The sequence below is a fragment of the Chrysoperla carnea genome, chromosome 1 (assembly GCF_905475395.1).
Source record: "Chrysoperla carnea chromosome 1, inChrCarn1.1, whole genome shotgun sequence".
Taxonomy (NCBI): Eukaryota; Metazoa; Arthropoda; class Insecta; order Neuroptera; family Chrysopidae; genus Chrysoperla; species Chrysoperla carnea.
In genome coordinates, this window is record NC_058337.1 from 104,225,562 (window position 1) to 104,247,295 (window position 21,734).

At 30.4% G+C, this 21,734-nt stretch overlaps 1 protein-coding gene across 14 annotated transcripts in view; it reads right to left on the reverse strand.

Annotated features, from left to right (window-relative positions):
• The window catches only part of LOC123299653 (dystonin), a 171,856-nt gene that overhangs the window by 65,789 nt on the left and 84,333 nt on the right, over nt 1-21,734 (reverse strand). For 12 of the 14 annotated variants that reach the window (XM_044882010.1, XM_044881953.1, XM_044882001.1 and 9 more), the window contains 11 exons: nt 15,334-15,801; nt 14,879-15,180; nt 14,365-14,788; nt 13,659-14,027; nt 12,526-12,767; nt 12,234-12,462; nt 11,698-11,949; nt 10,425-11,275; nt 9,582-9,732; nt 9,429-9,512; nt 7,307-7,588 (listed from right to left, as the gene is read on the reverse strand). In XM_044882010.1, the coding sequence (XP_044737945.1) occupies nt 7,307-7,588; nt 9,429-9,512; nt 9,582-9,732; nt 10,425-11,275; nt 11,698-11,949; nt 12,234-12,462; nt 12,526-12,767; nt 13,659-14,027; nt 14,365-14,788; nt 14,879-15,180; nt 15,334-15,801 (3,654 nt within the window). The remainder of the gene's footprint in view (nt 1-7,306; nt 7,589-9,428; nt 9,513-9,581; nt 9,733-10,424; nt 11,276-11,697; nt 11,950-12,233; nt 12,463-12,525; nt 12,768-13,658; nt 14,028-14,364; nt 14,789-14,878; nt 15,181-15,333; nt 15,802-21,734) is intronic. The other 2 variants (XM_044882051.1, XM_044882042.1) reach the window with 1 other exon arrangement.

Below are 21,734 nucleotides of genomic sequence, written 5' to 3' on the forward strand. Positions count from 1 at the left end.
ATATAATTGAAATATAATTGACATAAAATCTTACAAATGAAATTTTATTAATATGTATCAAATGAAGAGAGTAACGTATTGATATAATATCAAAGGATACTGATTATTTAAAAAAAGAATACGTCATATCATATAGCACAGCAGTGCGAATCGTAGATTAGTTTAAAATGGAAAATCGAAAATTGAAAGTGTAATGTATGATGATGTATATGTGAATGTATATGTGAAATGTGTATGCTTTTGCTGTGACTATATATACAGGACGTCAAATAGCCCTTTTTCACACCCTTATATCTCAGAAACTACTTGAGCTATAATGTTGCGCTTTTCAACTTAAGGAGATATATACCCTGGGACGCCGTAAATCAAAGCTCACGTTCACGGCTCTCATCGTTTCCGAGCAATAACGCGTCAAAAAACGGCCACGCCCCGAAATTTTGTCACTCACTGACATAAATTCACAGCAAAACTGAGAAATGGTATAAAGATGCGGTTTTCATTAAAATAAATTAGAGAAAAATCATACCCCAGAAAAACTTCCAAATATCAAAATTTTTAACGGGAAATGGGAAATTTCGCTAATTAAAAGTGCATTTTTAGCCCTATTAAAAATACATGGGAAAATATGAACCAATCAGAAGGCTAGTTTTTTTTCCTATACAATTTGTATGGGAAAACTAAAATACGCTTAAAAATTTGTTATTTATATAATTTTAATTAAATATTGATTAAATTTGAATAAATATTAAATAAATATTCAAAAATTAATTGTGTATTTCAATATTTCCAACTTAAAATATTATAAAAATTAAATAAAATATATCTTATTACTAAGACCCTATGAAATTCAAAGTACCATGTAGAAAACATATTAAAATTATTATGTTACATTAATTAGGAAAATTTTAATTTGCTTTTATAGCGAAAACTGTAAGAGATAGAACAAAAGTTTAAATGCAAAAAATGTTCCTTGCATAAAATTAAACAATTCTGTATGAAAAATTTTGTTGTAAAGGTAATTGTTTTCCCGTGAAAAGCAAATAAAGTAAAAAATTAAATTGCAATTTTCGGAAAAACGGTAAGAGATAGAACAAAAGTTTAAATGTAAAAAATGTTCCTTACATAAAAATAAACAACTTTTGTTTGAAACATTTTTTCGAAAAAACAATCATTTTCCCTCGAGAAAGTAAATAACCAGTCCTGTTTTTTTCGTTAATGCAAAATCCAACTTTTTTTGTCCTTAAATTTAAAAAAAGTATAAATATAATTTCACAAGAAGTTTTAAGCCATTTTGCTTGTATGTCTTGTAGTGTTCACTACTAACGGTTGCTATGACAACGAATTTTATTTTCTTTAAAACAATGGTATTGTTATGTTCAACAATAAATAATCTTGCAACCCAATTTTGAAGCCGACACCCTCAATCGATTACGTTGAAATTTTGTAAGCACGCTGACTTTGAATGACATTGAATTTTTATGGTTGACTTGATCAAATTTTCTCTTCGCTTCCGCCATATTTTGTTAAATGGGGGGGGGATGTTATTACTCAATTTTAAAGCAGATATCTTCAACCGATTGAGTTGAAATTTTGTATACACGTTTAGATTTGATAACAAAACATGGTAAGGTTAGTGGCGTTATTATTTTTCCATCACTTCCACTATAATTGATTTATCTATAAATGATTCAGCTATACCGATTCTAAGGGACTTCTAAATTATAGAAAGATGCGATTTTGGACATTCGACAGAGACTTGCTTGAATTGAGGGTCAACCTATGCGCAGTACTATTACATGTAATCCTCGTGTGCGCACAAGCAATTTTTAAGGCCTACATGTGCGCAGTAACAAAATATAAATTTAGCGTATGCGCAGTTGCAAGATTCAGGATAAATGCATGCGCACAACTATAATTATTGATTAATCTGTGGGCACTTCCCGGATATAATACCCAAATATGCGCACTAACAAAATATAAAGTCCCTGTATGTGCAGTTGTAATATTCAGGATCAACCCATGCGCAGTATTATTACATGTAATCCACATGTGCGCACATGCAATATATAAGGCCTACATATGCGCAGTAGCAAAATATTAACCAAGCTAATACGCAGTTCTAAGATTCAGGTAAAATGCATGCGCAGAACTATCATTTGTGATTAATTTATGCGCATTTTCAATATTTAAGGACCAAATATGCCCATTTACAAAATATAGGGTTCCCGTTTGCGCAGTTGTAATATTTAGAATCAACCCATGCGCAGTACTACATCATGTAATCCACATGCGTGTACTAGCAATATATAAGGCCTATATACGCGCAGAAACAAAATATAAATTCAGCGTATGCGTAGTTGTAAGATTCAGGATAAATGCATACGCACAACTATAATTATTGATTAATCTGTGCGCACTTGCCGGATATAATACTCAAATATGCGCACTAACAATATATAAAGTCTCTGTATGCGCAGTTGTAATATTCAGGATCAACCCATGCGCAGTACTATTACATGTAATCCACATGTGCGCACTAGCAATATATAAGGCCAACATATGCGCAGTAGCAAAATATTAATGAAGCTAATGCGCAGTTCTAAGATTCAGGTAAAATGCATGCGCAGAACTATAATTTGAGATTAATTTATGCGCATTTTCAATATTTAAGGACCAAATATGCCCATTTACAAAATATAAGGTCCCTGTTTGCGCAGTTGTAATATTTAGAATCAACCCATGCGCAGTAATATTTCATGTAATCCACATGCGTGCACTAGCAATGTATTAGGCCTACATACGCGCAGTAACAAAATATAAATTCAGCGTATGCGTAGTTGTAAGATTTAGGATAAATGCATGGGCCGAACTATAATTTGTGATTAATCTGTACGTACTTCCAATATATAAGACCCAAATATGCACACTTACAAAATTTAAGGTCAATGTGTGCGCAGTTGTTGTATTCCAGATTATCCCATGCGCAGAACAATTATATGGGATCAAAGTGTGCGCAATACCAATATATAAGACCCAAATATGCGCACTTACAAAATATAAGGCCCCTGTATGAGCCGTTGTAATATTCAGGATCAATCCATGTGCAGAACTATTTTATGAAATCAAGCTGTGCGTATTACCCATAAATAAGGCCTAAATATTTGCAGTTACATAATATCTGTCTGTCCATATGCACATCTGTCTGCCAACACGATAACTCAAAAACGAAAAGAGATATTAAGATGAAATTTTTATAGCGTACTCAGGACGTAAAAAGTGAGGTCAAGTTCGTAAATGATCATTATACGTCAATTGATTTCTGGGTCTGTGGAACCCATCTTGTAAACCGTTAGAGATATAACAAAAATTTTAATGTAAAAAATATTCCTTATAAAGAAATAACCAACTTTTGCATAAAACATTTTTTCGAAAACATGACTGTTTACCCATGCGGACGCAAATTAGGCGTAAATTATATAGAATGCATTATATAATAATCAATATCAGTTATATGAAAAGGAAATTTTCATTATAATATTTATAAATAACACTATTTTGATGACATCTTGTTCGGCATATTTCTTGACGTACGAGGCTCAGTATTCAACAGTAATTCAATGTATGCATAATGGTGAGTTAAAATTGTTACAAACACTTTCAACTTAAATACTATTGCCTGGCAAAAAGAAGTGATATCCCACCAAAAACATAAATGTGTAAAAAGGCGTAGATGAATTCCAATAAACTCAATTACGTCAGCCCAAAAAAGTTGTGAAATCCCGTAGAGAAAAAAATTATTCGAAAAAAAATTATAAAAATGGCATAAATTTATTGAGTAACTTTTCCGTAAAGAAACATTAAAGTATTACATTAGCAACTTTTCGGTGACTTCATACCTACACGCACCTGTATAGGAGAACAAAAGATAATCGTTAACCCCCTACTATCTCCCTCCTCCCCTCTAATGTTATGACGTTATAATTTTTTCACAACTTTTATTAAACATCAAAATTTAAATTTAAACAATCAAAGTATTCTTTAGATTAAAGTCAAGCACCTACTTAACAAAGGCCTAATTTTTTTACTAAAGTACGAAAATTGTTGGTTTAAATTTCTTGTGTAAGTTTCTCCTTAGTACGTATTTATTTAATATTTTACTTCGCAAGTTTTTTATTTTTAGATTCGTTTTTTGTATTCCGAAAACTTGCGAAGTAAAATATTAAATAAATACGTACTAAGGAGAAACTTACACAAGAAATTTAAACCAACAATTTTCGTACTTTAGTAAAAAAATTAGGCCTTTGTTAAGTAGGTGCTTGACTTTAATCTAAAGAATACTTTGATTGTTTAAATTTAAATTTTGATGTTTAATAAAAGTTGTGAAAAAATTATAACGTCATAACATTAGAGGGGAGGAGGGAGATAGTAGGGGGTTAACGATTATCTTTTGTTCTCCTATACAGGTGCGTGTAGGTATGAAGTCACCGAAAAGTTGCTAATGTAATACTTTAATGTTTCTTTACGGAAAAGTTACTCAATAAATTTATGCCATTTTTATAATTTTTTTTCGAATAATTTTTTTCTCTACGGGATTTCACAACTTTTTTGGGCTGACGTAATTGAGTTTATTGGAATTCATCTACGCCTTTTTACACATTTATGTTTTTGGTGGGATTCAACTTTACATAACAACATAGCAGGTAATTATAATATTGAATAGTAAAATAATATTATTAATCAAGTAATAAATTAAATCATTATTATTAAATTTATTACATCACTTTTAAATTGAGGTATAAAATAACATATAAAACAAGAATCATAATGGTGACGGTACTGACGGTTGACGGTCAACCAAGTAGTTTTATCTAAAGAAATTCAGAGTAATAATATGATTAAGTCTTTTACATTGAAATAATCAAATTAAGATTTTTATCATCATCGCTATAAATATACTGCTGATTATATTTTATGTGGTTAAGGAATTATTATTTCAAATTTAATATTTCTTTATCAAGAAGTGCATTTAGTTTAAAAAAATGATTTAACTACCTAAGAGGTTAGGTTAGGTTAGGTTAGGTTAGAATGGCTGTCCTGGGGTGGGACACACCATAGAATCCGACAACCTAGTAAAAAGGTTTTAAAACTTTGTCTGAAATGAAATCTATTAATTTTATCAAAAACAAGTGAAAACAAACAATTGACTGAGTTAATTATTGAAATACCATGTATAGACAGTGTGATGACTCAATCGGGTACACAGTGATGTTTACAAAAAAATGTTTCAAACAAAAGTTGTTTATTTTTTTATAACGAACTTTTTTTATATTTAAACTTTTGTTCTCTTTCTAACGGTTTACAAGCTGAGTCCTACGGACCCAAGACCCAATTGACTTATAATGCTCATTTACGAACTCGACTTCGTAACTTCGTCGATCTTTTACGTCCTGAGCACGCTGTAAAAATTTCAACTTGATATCATTTTTGTTTTTGAGTTATCGTGATGACAGACGGACAGACGACAGACAGACAGACAACCGGAAATGGACTAATTAGGTGATTTTATGAACACCTCTAGAGTTCGGAACTTTTTGAAAAAGAATACTTTGTAATCTGACAAATTACATATCAGAGTGATAAGATTTCGATCATTTTCAGCCCCGAATAATTCATGCATTTATAATAAATCTATACTCAATGTCAAAAAAAATGCTCGTTTTAAAACATTCTAAGTGTTACAGTTTGTGTTTTATAATATAACATATGATGAGTACGCTTAGAATGTTTTAACTGTAGCATTTTTTTTGACAGTGAGTATACATTGTAATTACCGTTATAGTTATGTCGGAATACAAGGAGTGCCGGATAAGTCAGGAGTGGGATTACGACAGGTCTACTGTGCACAAATTACTATTGCAGCATCTAAGATTTTATGTCTTATCATTTTTTGGCCTTTTTTTGAATAAATCCTAACTTTTTGTGGCTTTCAATAGCAAAACAGTACAGTGTATCAAAGCTGCCGGCATCGAATTTGAAGCTACCCTTTAACAATTCATTTTATTATAATTTTCTTTTTATACAATTTTTAAGACATCTCGATGTACAATCAAACTAACGCATTCCTAATTATTTTTAAATTCTGGATACCATGCATGAATTTTACGATATGCATAAAAGCATTTATTTTCACTTTTAAACTCCAAATTAATAAAACATTTATTTTTAAAACCAAAGAATATTTATTTGATCTTGAATGATGAAGTTCATTACGAATTATTATTATTACTATAATTTACTATAAATACTTTGTGTTAAGTAAGGGGAATCGTCACTGATATGAAGCGTTAAAATATGTGTGTTTGTTTATTAAACATGAAATAATTAAAATTTATGTTGGTATTTTATCTTTACTCAAAAGAATTTTTGGCAAACATCCTAATTATGTTATAGACATAAGTCTGATTATTACAATTCTAAACACTAACTAATAACAAATTAATTTGTAAATAAATATATTTTTAAATATTGTTTTACTAATTAATTTTATCAAATATCTTTGAAATTTTTATAAATAGAACTGCATACCTCTTAGATTTTTTCAATTTTATTTAAAGAAAAACACTTCAATTAATTACCAAGTGCGGATCTAGGGAATTTTTTCGGAGGGGCAATATCAAATTTTCATGTGAAATTAATAATTTTTTACTTTTTATGCTCCGGTGTTCTTACTTTTTAATTTTCGATACTGGACTTTTGGTTTACTGGAACTCACACGGAACTTTTGGTTTACTGGAAAAAAAAAGTTTCTGAGATAGAAGTATTGTCTCAGAAACTTCCAATCGTTAGATATACATGATCCGTGTATTTTTAACAAAAAATTTACTCTAAAAAGGACAGTCCACCCAGGACAGCCACTCTAACCGACTTAGACTGGCCTTAGACCAAAGGGTTCGTTGTGATACCGAAAATAGGTTGGCACACTTCCGACCACTAGTTCATGAACCATTTGGAGCTGTTTAAGAACAGCAGAAGTCCTTTGATGTCAGCGGACTTCAGGTCGGAGTGGTCTTTAAAGAAAGGTTGGCTCAAGTGAATCCTTGTCCTCATGGCAAGAGCTGGACTAGTAAGCTCGGCGGCTTCACAATTACCTGGAATGTCCCCGTGTCTCGGTACTTCACATCCTCTAAGGATTTTCATTCATTTGTTCCGCTCATTTAAGGACGTTCGAGTTACCGTTAGCGACAATAATTATATTATTCTTAATACAAACATATAAACTAGAAAATATATATAAATCAAGACTTACCAATGTAACAATATCACCAGGACATCGATCAGCAATATCTTGTAATCGTTGATACAGTATATCATTTAAGTGCTTATACCGTGCATTTAATTCATCCAATTGTGCGATCACATAATCCACACCATTCTCCACGCTCGGTGATGATTTCGGCGTACCACCAGCATTTGAATGATGATGTGGATGATGATGTTTACCATTTGTTGTTGGAGATGGCACATCCAACGATGGATGTATCTCTTCTATCAGCCACTCCTTATATCGTTGTAGCCGAGAGTTGTATATCTGTGTGTTAATATTATTTATTGGTTAGTTCAGTTAGTACGGTTAGTATTTCTTTGTTGAATTTGTGGTTCTTGTAAAGTGTATTCAAAAAAAAATCAAACGTACGGAAAAATAATACTATGTGATAGATTTTGAATCAAACAAATTGTGAATTGTGATTTCCAGTCTGTGGAAATTTTGATATGAATCGTTAATATTATCATACTAATTATTTTTAGATTGACTATCCCATTTGTATTTTTAATTCAAAAATGTGGCAGTGAGAAGTATTGTTGCACAGGTCAAGTGCTTCTAACTAATTTTTGTTTTAAATAGTTTAAATCAAATATAAATAACTTTAACAATTCATTAAATTCGCCACTCCAAAATATTGGCTTGACTCTTCCTGGTTTTATTATGTACCCGTCAGTAAGATGTAAAACATATCTAAGAACATATACTAAATGATCAAGTGAATGTGAATTAGCTTCTGTTTGACTTAAAATAAAAAAGAGATGAAAAACAGGGTATATGATCTATGGATTTTTGTTTGTTTATAACCTTTTCAACCGCCATGACAGAGCCGTCTCAACCACATTAAGCGCAGTTTTTTTTAGTCTTCGTAAACGTGGCGCTCTTCTCGTACAAATAACCTAAGCCTAAATGGGTCTAAGCCTAAATCCGTCTCTGATCACCTATAGATTCTGGAGCAAGAACTCGCTACTCTCTCCACTGAATATAAGACATTATTATATTATATACAAAAAGATTTCTTCTGTACTCATGGGAAGACCCTTTTTTTCTTTGATATTTGTGAATTGGACCTTCGATTCATGATTCATGATTCCTCCTGGAAGACAAACAGACGCAGAACTATAATTATTACTCAACTTTAGGAAAAGTATGCCAGAAATATCATCGGTCAGCCACCGTGATCATCAAATTTTATCCTGCAACGAAAATAGCCATTCGGAGATCCGTACGTGTACGATAAATCCGGTTTCTTCACAGGGCAGTATTATTGCTCATATTTTAAGCCTGTATCTATCACTAAGCATTAATAGTTATAACTAACCGATTTCAATAAATATTCTATTCGTTACATATTTTCTATTTAATTATTTTTTAATAATAAAATTGTAAAAGTTATTTATATTTTATTTCAATGAATCAATCAATGTTTAAAGAACAAAAATTATTTGGTAGGTACTACAAGATGCCACACTGTTTAAGTCTAGGAATTCGTCTTCCAATTTTGGGAAATACGATTAAATAAATTTGTGTGTAGTGTTTAAGAGCGAAATATACTTGTGACAATAAAATTATACTAGAAATATAAATAAATAAATAAAATAAATTTATTTCTACTACTAAACAAGCAAAAAGCATTGAAACATCCACAGCCTTAAACTAATAAAAGCATGCATCAAAATAGAAGAAGCTAATAAAGCAGTTATCATGCAAGTCACTTTGGACAAATTTACCATTTAGGTAAATAAATAATATTGCAACTAGTTTTTCATGAATGAAAAACATGAAAATGAAGCAAATGACAAAAATGTAAACGAAATTTAAAATAAAAAAAATTGTATATAAAAAATTTTGATTCTGAAAAAACTTAACAAAAAATTATAAATTTACGATTTTACGATACCACATTCAAACACAATAAGACATTCACACTTTTTCCACATTTTAAAACAAACAAAATTTTGGACATTATTACATACATATGTCGAAAAAACAAAAACAAAAAATTAAAAAAACTAAAATATAATGATAAAAAATCAGCCGCATCAGCCAATATAGTATAGCAAACGTATTTATCGTAGAAACAAACCATTTTAAATATAAAACCCACCTTTCCTTCACGGATAAATCGTCCTCCTGTTCCATTGACTTGTTCTATTTTTGGAGCACGTTCGCGTACATTATTCAATAATGACTGAAAACAAATGAAGAAAAAAATTGATTAAGTACCAGAATTTAAAGAATAAAATGTTTGGTTACTTACTCGTGTTGGTTCCAATTGTTCCTTAGCGCGTTCGCCAAGAGGGGCTAAATTATTCAGCTTACTGTAACTTTCATCTAACCATGAATCTTCAATTTCATGTGCTTTATTGTAATTTTTCAATAAACTATAAGCTTGTTCACAGCTACGTAATCTAAAAATAGAATTGTTTTATAAATTAATTAGGATGTTTCTATGATTTAATTTCGAATTGATTATTAAGCCACCCGTCATCAAAAAAGTACATTTTTCATAATGTAAAAGAAAATATTTCTTTCATGTTATTTTTATTTATGTCTCTCTGATATGGATTAAATACTAATCAAGTCGAAAGTGTTTAAGAATTAATCAAAATATTGCGTGATGGCCATAGAGATATTATAAGAATAGAGTGCGCTAGTGGCTATGTGTGCCATAAGTGAGAGTGTCCGGTGGTAAGAGAGAAAACGCTGCCTAGCTACAGTATCTCTATGTATCATATGATGATGTCATCATCGAGGAAATGATATGGTAGCTCGTCAGTGTTCTCTTACTTGCCGACACTCCCACTGTTCTCTAGTGCATTCAATTTTTATAATATCTCAATGGTGCAGGCTTGCTAAAAGTGTGGTAAACTCGTACCTAAGAGAGTGACTTACGAGTGGCTTGCCAAAAGAGTGGCTTACGAGTGGTAAGTATAAGAGAGACAATCCACCAATCGCATAAAGCATCAATGGAGGTGGAATTAATAGCTAAAAGATCGACATAACCATCGATCAGTTGAACAGCGAACTGCAAAGGAGTTTATCAAAAGCTTCTAGGTGATTGAAAAAATTTTTAATATATAATTTCGTCTATGTCAATTACCTGTCAACAAGTTGACCACAGATATTACTCCATCGTGTATTCAATCGATTTACTTCTTGTTCAACTCGTTCAATATCAGGATGTGGTCCACGATGAATATGTGCACCAGTTGATCGTGATTTTTCCGTAAGTCTACGGACGTTGTCTGTATCATCATTCAATTGATCCATATTAATTTGTTGTGGTCCAACAGCATTTTGTAAAATTAACAATTGTTCATGGATAAATTTCAATGATTCTTTGTCGGATGGCATCTCTTTGTACGATGCTAATTTATGTTCAAAATCAGAAATAACATTATTGGCATCATCGATACCAGATAATACAATTTCAATACATTTTAATCGTTCGATATATAAATTCGATAATTCCCATAAACTATTCCATTTATCAAGGATTCGTTCGAGTGATTTTTTCATTTGTGGTGTCTTCAATGCAATACTTCTAAATGTTTCTTGTACACGTTCTACGTCACTACTTAGCGCTTGAAGACGATTCTCAAATTCTTTATGTTCAATTACTAAATGTTCTAAAGTGTCAACATCACGTGGTAATGGTGCTTGGGTACGTGATATGAGAACACGTTCAGCTTCTTCGAGTGCGGATTGTAATGAACTTGCTTGGTCGTTAAATATTCTCGACGCATTTTTACTTTCCTCTTCGGCACGTGCCCGTCGTTCGAAATCATCGAATAATTTATTTACTTCTTCCATTTCACGTCGTAATCGACGTAATTGTGGATCAGCTGGATCACCTTCAGCTAAGAGTTTATCAGCATCTTCATTTAAGGCGCGACGAATAGCATTACGTTGTTCAGCACCCATTGCAACAAATTGAGCCAAATCCCAACTCTATAAAAATAAATTAAATTAATGCCACTAATAACTTCAAATCGAGATTGATTCTGTGAAATTGGAAACCTTATTTGAAGGAAGAAAGAAAAACGATATTTAAGATCATGTTTTCTACGTTGCACTTTCAATCTTGAATCTCCCTTAACAATGTTTTTTCGATTTTCATAATTTCATGTTTTTTAAAATTATTTTGTTTACTAATTAGTGCGTCCGTTGAAAATTTGAAGTGAAGGGCTCTAGAAGTAAACTCATTTAGAAACCAAAACTTAAAATTAGTGGAATACTACCTTAAATAAAGTAATCCGAAACGTTCAATATTTAAATCCTTTCCAAATATACGTTTTCTAAACCTAAGTGGGTTGTCGAAATTCCTCTTATCAAGATTGTATAAAATGATATTTTAGAAAGATAAAACTTACCTTGACAACTTTAATTGTTGCAAAGATCATATTTTGTCGCATACGTAATTGTTTCTTTTGCCATAATGCAATTGATCTGTCAAATTGACGACGTAAACGTTCAGCAGCATCTAATGCTTCTTTGTCGGGTGGAGGTATTACAAAGCAAACACCTGGTACTTGTGATTCCACACCTGATTTGTTTGTTACACGCCATTTCACTCGACCGGAATTATCATGTAATGTACATTGTTCACCTTTTTCAATTACAATCTGCAAAATTAATGTCACTTATAAGATTTAATGTCCTTTATAGCCAGAGGTTAAAACTATGTCAAAGTACTGTATTTTTAATTTTTTTATAATCTACGGTAGATGACGAACAGAAATGTAAGCTTTAAAAGTATTTATCTATAGTAGTTCAGAAAAAAATATGTGGTTCAGGGGAGACTTCTTGTTGACTAGATGTTAAATATCCAATTTTTTACACATCAGGAATATAAAAACTGAATAAAGACTACTAGAGCTAAAAATTTGTATCAACTTAAAATACTTACGTTTGCTTGTTTGTAAGAACTAGCAGCATTTACTGGTAATGGACGTGTTACTGGTTGACGACGTTGTTTTAAAGGCACAATTGTTGTTGATACTTCACTCAAATGTTGTACTGTATCGCTGAACGTATTTAATTCATCACGCAATGCTTGCATACCTTGCAATAAACGTTCACCTTGATCTAATGTGAAATCACAAACACTGTATTCGGTGTTCATTACTTCATCTCGCCTAAGACAAAAACAATTTTTATTAATAATGTAATCTTAACCATGCATATCAGGATAAACTTACTCATGTATCCATTGTTCGGCAAGTTTAATATCTTTAAAGAATTGTTGATATTTTGATGCATGTTTTAAATGTGTTTCAAGACATAATGTTAATTGTAATAACCAAGCCCATTGTGCTTGCATTGCGGACATATGAGCTTCAATACATTTTGTTGCTGGATGATGTTGTAAGACTAGTGCTTCACCACGATCTTGGACTGCACTAAATTGTATTTCCCGCTTTTCTAATTCGTTCATTAATTGCTGCAATAAAATATTTTTCAAATAAAAATTTGTAAATAAAAGTATCTTCCAGAAAAAAGAATTATAGTTTATTTCAGTCATCTTTAGCAAAGAAGTCGCGGGGAATGAGATAAATAAAGAGAGTAAATACGTCTCTTAAAAGAGAAAAAGTTATGTGGTCAATGTTTGAAGGCAAAGTGCCAAAAGAAGCAGTGAAGGATCAATTATAATTTTTTTTGTATACATTTGGGTGAAGTGGGTCTCCCATTAACGAAGGATCCTATCTGTTTGCCTAGTTTGCTTCTGCGTAAAGATGACCTTGATTTATTTGAAATTTTCTTTTTATATATATTGGATTTCTAAAAAAGGTTGTTTAGGGCTGTATACGACCAAAATATTTATCTTTATAAAAACTAAATAAACAAATTTGAAAAGTTTGAACAAAATTTACAAAAAAACAGGGTTTTCGTTGGGATTAGTTTGGTTTTACTCTATTTGACAATACTTAAAACTTTTAAAAGAAAACAATAAATTACACAACATCAAAAATTTGAGGATTGCTCAAACACAACAAATTACCTCAAATCCTGACCCAAATGAATGCTTTTCCAAATTGTGGAATTAAAAACAAAAAAACACAAAATGAATTAAAAATTAATTTTAAATAAAATTTAAAATAATATTGTATCTTATTTACAAAAAAAATTCTGGAAATTTTTTTGGTAGCATCGACACGTAAATCTTTTAATTTGTGTATCATTTTATCAAATTATATCAAATTGAAGGACTATTATTCTAAGAAAAATAAAACTTTCATTTTCATAAGGGCGTACTCATCTTACTTGTTTTAATTGTTATCCGGTTTTGATAGTACGCTATACTGAACACAAATAAAAATAAAACACAATTTACCTCATAATATTGCTCAAGTGCTGGAACATTTAATTGTTTGTCAGACCAATCTCGGGTAATTTCAATTTCTTCTTTTTGATTTAGCCACATTAATTCAGCTGTTGCTGATTTCAAGAAGTCAAGTAAACTTTCTAAATCGGATAAACGATTATTTGATACTGATGATAATTCAGCATATAATTTTTGTAATTGTCCTAAATGTTGACTGTACAATGATAACTCTTCACCATGGAACTGTTGCTTGGCCTTAACGCATGCATCTACTTTTGTGTGGAATTGATCAATTAATTTATGTTCACGTTGATGGTGATCTAATTCTTGTTGTGTGGTTTGTAAATCGGTACCGTAATCAGCTTCTTGAAGTTGTTTCTAAAAACAAAAAAGGTTATTTTGTGAATTGTAATAATTTCTAAACTTGCTCTTAACGTAGTTTGTTACCCAAATCACTTAAACTTGACCCCACATTGTTTTTGTATTTATTCGAAAGATTATACTTAAATGCGTCCATAGAAAACAAAATCAGATTTTTTATCGCATTGTTCACGAGATATAATTAATTAAAGTTTAGCAAAATCATATGGAAAAACATATTTTGATAACAAAATCTAATAATACAACGGGTTAAAAATTTCAAATAATACAGCGAGATATTATTCGCGATAATCTTTAGAATATCCAAATAGTTCATAGCAATTTATCTACATACCAATTTATCACGACACCAATCGGTACATTCTTGTAAATTTCTAAAATGTGCATTTGTATCGACTAATCGTGTTTCCAAAACAGTTCTTGTATGTCTGGTAACGGTTCGTTCTTCAACAGGGAATGATAAACTTGATAATGGTTGTAATAATTTATCATGGAACAAAGAACGTAACGACACCCAACGTTGATGTAATTGTGTAATACGTTTATGTAAATCATTTGCTTGTGGATAACGACCTTCACGTAATGTTTGTACATCCCTGAATAATGATTGAATTGCATGCTCAGTGGAACGTAATTCTTGATCTAATACATCGGCGGCATGTTTTGCATCTAATGGATGCATACGATCCAATCTACGTGATTCATCTTCAATACGTGTTTCAATATCATCCATTCGACTATCGGTTTGTTTCATTTCTCTGCAAAAAAAAAAAAAATGAAATACCATTTGACACAGAAAATTTTGTACAGATGGAGTTTATTGGTGGACACACTGTAAAAATGCTTACCTATGAACTTTTTCTGCTAAACGTTGTAATCGTTCTAATCGTTTAATTTGATCTAAAATGGCATTATCACGTTCTTGATGTGCAATCATTAATCGATTCCAATTTCTATCTAATTGATCAATATGTAATTCCGGTTCTAAATCAATTTCACCAACTTGTTCGAAATATCGTTCTAATTCTCTAAATGTATGCGCTAAACGTTTTTTATCTTGTTGTCTTGGTGGCACTTCTTCATTTCTAAATCGTGTTGATTCTGTGGCAAGTTTTTTCATTTCAATTAATGTTGAGGGGAAAGTACGATCCTAGAAAAATACAAATAAATAAATCAATTCAGTTACAAAATGAATCATATTCTCTAGTTTTTTGTAGTCAACCAAAGGAGATTTCGAAAATCGAAAATTCATTCTAAGAGTTTGAATAAAATAAAAAAATAAAAATAATTTTCGGATACTTACTTGCATTTGACTATGTTTTTCACGTATCCATAAATGTAATTGTGACGCGATCTCACGATACTCTTGTACCCGTCTTTGTGCCTCAATATCGTATAAGGGATGCATTGCTGGTGGTTCTGGGAATACCTCATGCAATGATGAAATATAAGTAATTAATGATTTCTCATCAGGTTCATGTGTATCGACATCTTCTGGATCTAGCAAACGTGTAACACCATACTCTTTCTCTACTACGTGGAAGGCATATTCAAGACGTTCACGGACATGTCGTGTACGTACACCTCGCCAATCAACCAAATCAGGACGATTACGATGTATCAATGCATTAAATGCTAAACCATCACGCCATGATGTAGTGAAATCATTTACTCGTACACCAGGATATTTAGCTGTTGAACGTCGTGCCCATCGTAATAATGCATCACGTGCCGATATATTTGGTTCTTGTCCAACAACAATATCGGAAATCTAAACAAAGAAAAATGAATAAATTTAATAAATGCTACGAAAATTTTTAGAAAAACAAAATCGGTTGCTCTTATTTCCATCTTTTAACACAATGTTTAACATTGAGAAAAACTATATAATTTCTATACATTCTTCAATCAAGAAAAATGAATAAATTTAATAAATGCCATGAAAATTTTTAACACAGAATTATATGTTGGAACTCTTAGCGTATAAATATTTCTAAACTGATCAAATTATTCAGCAATGGAAATCGTTAGAATAATTTCTATAGATACTTCTATCATTCCATAGAAATTAACACTCTCTTTCAAAAGTCATGAGTTAGGGAGTGAAATCTAGAGAATGTAGATCGTCACTATATTGGCGACGAGTAACAAACGCTTTATAAGAGTAATAACGATTAGCTTAGAGTAATAACGTAGAATGGATATCCTGGTTTGAATATAACAAATTCTTCTCTAGCAAATCAGAAATTTCTATGTGTGCTTGGATCTTTAAAACTATGCAACGAATATTAACGCGTTTAAAAAAAATATAGTGATTAAAGAGGAAGGTTTTTATGTATAATACATGCATAATATAGTAGAGTAAGGGATTGAAAGGGATGTGCTTCAAAAACTTAAAAAGTTGTGCATCGATTAAGCTCAAATATTGACAAGATATAGAAGCAGCTTCAAGGATTGTTTTTATCTATTTTTAACCTTCAGGAGGAGGGAGAGTCGAATATTTTCAAATATACCCAAGTGGGGTATCAAATAAAAGAGCATGACGTGTACATTACAAAATTGTAACCATTACTCAAGGGGATTTGGGGGTCTTCGTTCTCCTAAGGTTTCTAAAATTGTTTATAGCCACATTTATACCTTACAAATCATCCTGTACCATTTATGTAAAATAATATAATGAAAAAGTTTTGAATAATCCACGATTTGTGACCATTTAAGAAACATTCTTCACATTGAACTTATAAAATAATGTATTGTAAACAGCGATCTAAGCAAAAGATAATACTGTTTTGGCTTAGGAATAAAACGTGCCATACGATAATACATTCTATTTTTAAGGATCTGTAGGTAAAAATCAATCATTATAAATTTAATTGGTATGAAATAAATTAGAATTCACATAAAATTGTATTTCGGATCAAATTCAAATCAAATTTTGGATTTTAGTACATTAAACAGTGACTATCTTTGTAAATATTAATCTTAGAGATAAAAAATTGAAGATAAATTGTAGTTAATTTCATTTCCTACAACTTATTTACTATAAAAATCCAATAGATAATTAACGGAGGACTATATCGTTAAGTCGTCATTGTACATCGGGTTCAATAACTGCAAAGGAACTTTTTTCTGTCACAGATAATAAAATGTCCATAAGATCAGTACATTAAACCGGGAAAAGGATAATAATTTATAAGCAGCAGAACAGATTTTTATCAATCGTATCAAACGATTATTTCGATTAGATAAAAAAAAAACCGCATTAATAAACACCCAGTTATTCATTGCATTATTCATCTTTATAAACTTTTATACGCTCTTCTGTTTGTTTAAATATTTAAATAAAATATTTATGCTTATCGAAGGTTATCGAATTGTTTTTGTTTCTTATTAAAGTATAAACTCAAATAAGGTATGGTATAATATGCTTACTGATTCGGTGTTAAGTTCATTCCACCGTTTTGTTAATTATATTGTAATGAAATATAATTGTTTTAAATATATAAAAATATAAATACTTTAAACATTTAAAAAAATATATTTAAAAGTAATTACAATTAAATTTAATTTCAGTGAAAGAGATTATAAACAAACTTAATACTTGAGTGCAGTTATTTTAAAAAAGTTAACAATTTTTAATATTGTTTACTTTTTAAAAACAATTAATATTAATCTGAAAAAAATTATCTCGTTAGGAATTTTTGTATAGCTTCATTATTTTTCTTAGCCTAACAATTTGTTCAACAAATAGAGCGTTGTCTTTCATGAGGGTCGAAAAAACTTTTGTTTGTTCGGACAAGCAAAAAATTGATGGATATCCTACAAGGTATAAAACAAAGCCCCTTCCGCCTGTCTGTCCCTAATCCCTATATATGCTTAGATCTATAAAACAATGCAACGGATTTTGATGCGTCTTTGAAAGTGAGGATGTTGCCCGGCAAAGCGGAAAAAAAGGAAGTATCCGGTTTTTTTTACTAAGAAAATTACAATTTTCGAAGCGTCAAATAATGGAAACAGCCTTATTGTGTTAGGAAAAACGATTTTAAATTGGTTATTCAATTTTAAGCTTCTCCTCGCACTCAAAATTTTTTGGGACCCGTGAAGGAGAACACCTCGAAAATTTTCGTAGGGGAAGTTATTAAACTAACCATAATGGAGAAACACAAAAATTTATAGAGGTTTGAGTAAAGTATTTTTGGAGTAACGACAAATAGAGAATTGCTCAATGAGTGTGCCAAATTCATATTACTTGGTAATATGCGTGCGAGATGTAAATTTGGCACATGCAATATGCGTTCGGCTATTTCCTCCACGGAAAGACATGCGAAAAGATAATACTTTTCCGTATAAAAATAAAAAAGTTTTTTTTTTTTTTCGAATAAACATACAGCAACGATAAAATATGCAGTATTTTATAGATTTAGTTTTATACTTCGGTAATTGAAGTTTAAAAATATATAAGTAACACATCAATTTCACGCATGAACGGCACAATTTGTTTAACTATGTAAATTGTCATTTTATAAACGATTCCTATAAAAAAAATTGATGTTTATGTCAACTTAATTAATGACGGATATCTCTTTCACACATGTCATACAAAAAAGCAAATATTTCCCTGTTACAAAATACAAGATTTATTGTAACATTGTTGAGTAATTTATTTATTTAAATTAATTAATTAATAATAAAAAGTGTGCAAAAATAATCTTAATATTCATAGCAACAAGCCATGGTGGATATGACCTGAATAGATCAATAATATTCTGATTAAGGATGTACGAGCGTCAGGGACATTTTGGATAAAAGGCTTGATTTTTTTAAATATTAAGTTGGATTTGAAGTATAAATTCTGATTAGGGGAAGTTGCCCGATTATTTAAATAAATAAATGACTTCAAAAGTAGGCATATTTAACATTGGTCTTATGGGAAAACGGTAGATGGACGATATTTTTTCATAGATTTCTCCAAAACTAGTCGGTGGAAATTAAAAAAAAAACTATTAAAAAAAACCTTAATAAGTTATTGAAAACCAAAGCAAACCCGTTGTGCCCGACCAATTAAGGATGTATGAGCACGTTAGTGGGGATTTTATTTTACTTTTATTGTTCATCTACATTCATGAAGTTTTTACAAAATTCATCATTAAAGTTGAAAATAAGGTACAAATAATTTCCACCAAGTCTAAAATTGCATTGGCGCTCGTACTACCTTAAGTAAATTATTGTATTCATTGATAACAGCATTATATAGTAATTTATTATATACTGTATTACTGTATCGTAAATTACAGTTAAAATTGGTTATACCAACATTGAAACAACCAATAAATTTCGTCGTTATAACCGGTATGTCTATTTTTATAATAATAAAATTTATAATATTCAAATTGCAGTTATTAGATGGTGTATTTTGCAGATATTAGATGGTGTGTTTAACTGAAAAAGTATGCACATGCAAGAAAAGTGTGTTTGTACATGCGTTGTTCGTTATAACCGATATATCAGGTTATAATTCCAATGAATATTAGTGGCTATTGGTGATATGTCGTTATAACCGATGTAATTATAGCCAATACATTCATATACGTGTTTACATAGAGATTCTCAGCCGGGATCTTTCATTTTCGTCATTATAACTGATTTATTGATATTAAACCGATGTCGGTAATAACAATTTTAACTGCAATTATGTGAAAATTTACTGAAAATACGATAAAATACGTAGTGAAATTTATTATCTACAACTTTTAAACTCCAACCAAATTTGAACGCCAATCTAAAAGCATTAAAATCTCAGGAAGCATTATGACTTGTTAAAATTAGTTTTTATTTTCGTGTTGCGTCACACACGGTACGCCCGTGTACTTCGTTAAAGAATATTTTTAAGGATTTTGTAACTTTGTAGACATCCCAAAACGTAAAGATGTAATTATACCCATATATTTTTGATGTCGATTTTCAAGATGAAACAATAACTTTATATCAAAAAGTAAACTAAACCATATTATACTAATCGGAATAAAGAAGTTATAGAAGAAAAATAATATTTTTCCGGCGGATGAATCATTTTATATGCAATAAAATAATAAATATTAGTTTTTCTAAATGTTTTTATATAATATTTTTATCTATTATTGGAATCATTCATTTAACAACGACAAAATAATTTGCATAAATGTTGAAAAAAAACAAATCTTTAACGGATGTATTAGAAAAAAGGTTAAGAGCGAAGGTTAAGTAATTTTTTATTATATTATTATATATTATTACTAGTTCATAGCTTTGGGTTTTTTATTTCTCTAATGAAAATATCAATTTTATAGTATATATAAAATTTACGACCTTTAAGAATCATACATACCACGGCTTGCTTAAATATTAATTTTTTTTCGAAAAATGAATAACATAAATTATAGTATATCAGCAATGTCGGAAACGGCTGCAACAATTTTCATGAAAATTGTATCGTAAGGGGTTTTTGGGGTGAAAAATTGATCTAGCTAGGTTTCACTTTTAGAAAAACTCTTTTTATCCTGATTTTTAAGAAAAAGAGAAACAAACTGCAAAATATGACTCTTCCTGACATCTATTGGTGTTATAGTTAACAAAATAAAGTACATTACCGGGACATTCAAATTGGTATTTGTGTGGAGACATTTTAAACGGTTTTTATATTAGTGATAAAATTTGTGTCTTTTTATATCAAAAAATACCGAGCAAAGTAGGTACTATATATTAATCGAGAAATTCTCAAAATTACAACCGATAATTAAGAAAACTCTTAGGAAGTGAATGATACATCGATTGGGTTCAAAAATTGCAAAGGAATTTTCTATTTATTTCATTACAGTCAATTCGGGCAATAAACAAGCAATAAAATTTTATTCAATATGAGGGAAATATTGACTAGGCTTTCAAAGATACCTATCACGGCTTGCTTAAAACAAATTATTATGGACTGTGGTAATAAAATAATTTTAATTTTTAATAAATATTTTAATTTTTAATCAATAATGTACAAGCTATATTTGGTTAAATTAGAAACTAAAAATATTTCAATAATTATTTGGTTTATTACTAATGTATTAATTAAAAATTATGATAAAAAACCATTGAAATGTTTGTTTTTTTCCGTTGTTCGTTTCAGAAAATGGTAGAATCAGGGCCGAAAATACAATGGGGTAACCGCAGCAGCACCCATTACCCCCGACTTGAGAGACCCAATCAACCAGGGAATATTTTTAAAGAGGAAACATTTTCAACTCGATTAGTTTAATGAAATATGTTAAACAGTTAGCCCGTTTCTTTATCAATTAGAATGGATCATTGTCGTCCAGTTATCCGGATGTGTGCACAGTACTGATATTTCTAACTGCCCCGTCACTGTACCCTCTTGAACTTTCCGACATTTTACTTCAGTTACATTTTAATCACAAACTATCGATTTGTGAGAGGCTTGGAATTTCTTGATAATCTGATCTTTAATTTTGAAGGGCTGTTAATGATTTTCGTCTACATTGATGAACAAAACCGCGTATTTTAAACTAATTTATTTAGATTTGTTTTTTTTCCCAGAAGTTTACAGATTTTTATGAAACACACATTATTACAGTTAACAGATACTTATTCCTTTCTTGAAAAAAAGGAAATGTTTTGACTGTTTACAAATAATTTCGTAGAAAATGAGCAAAGAGTGCAATG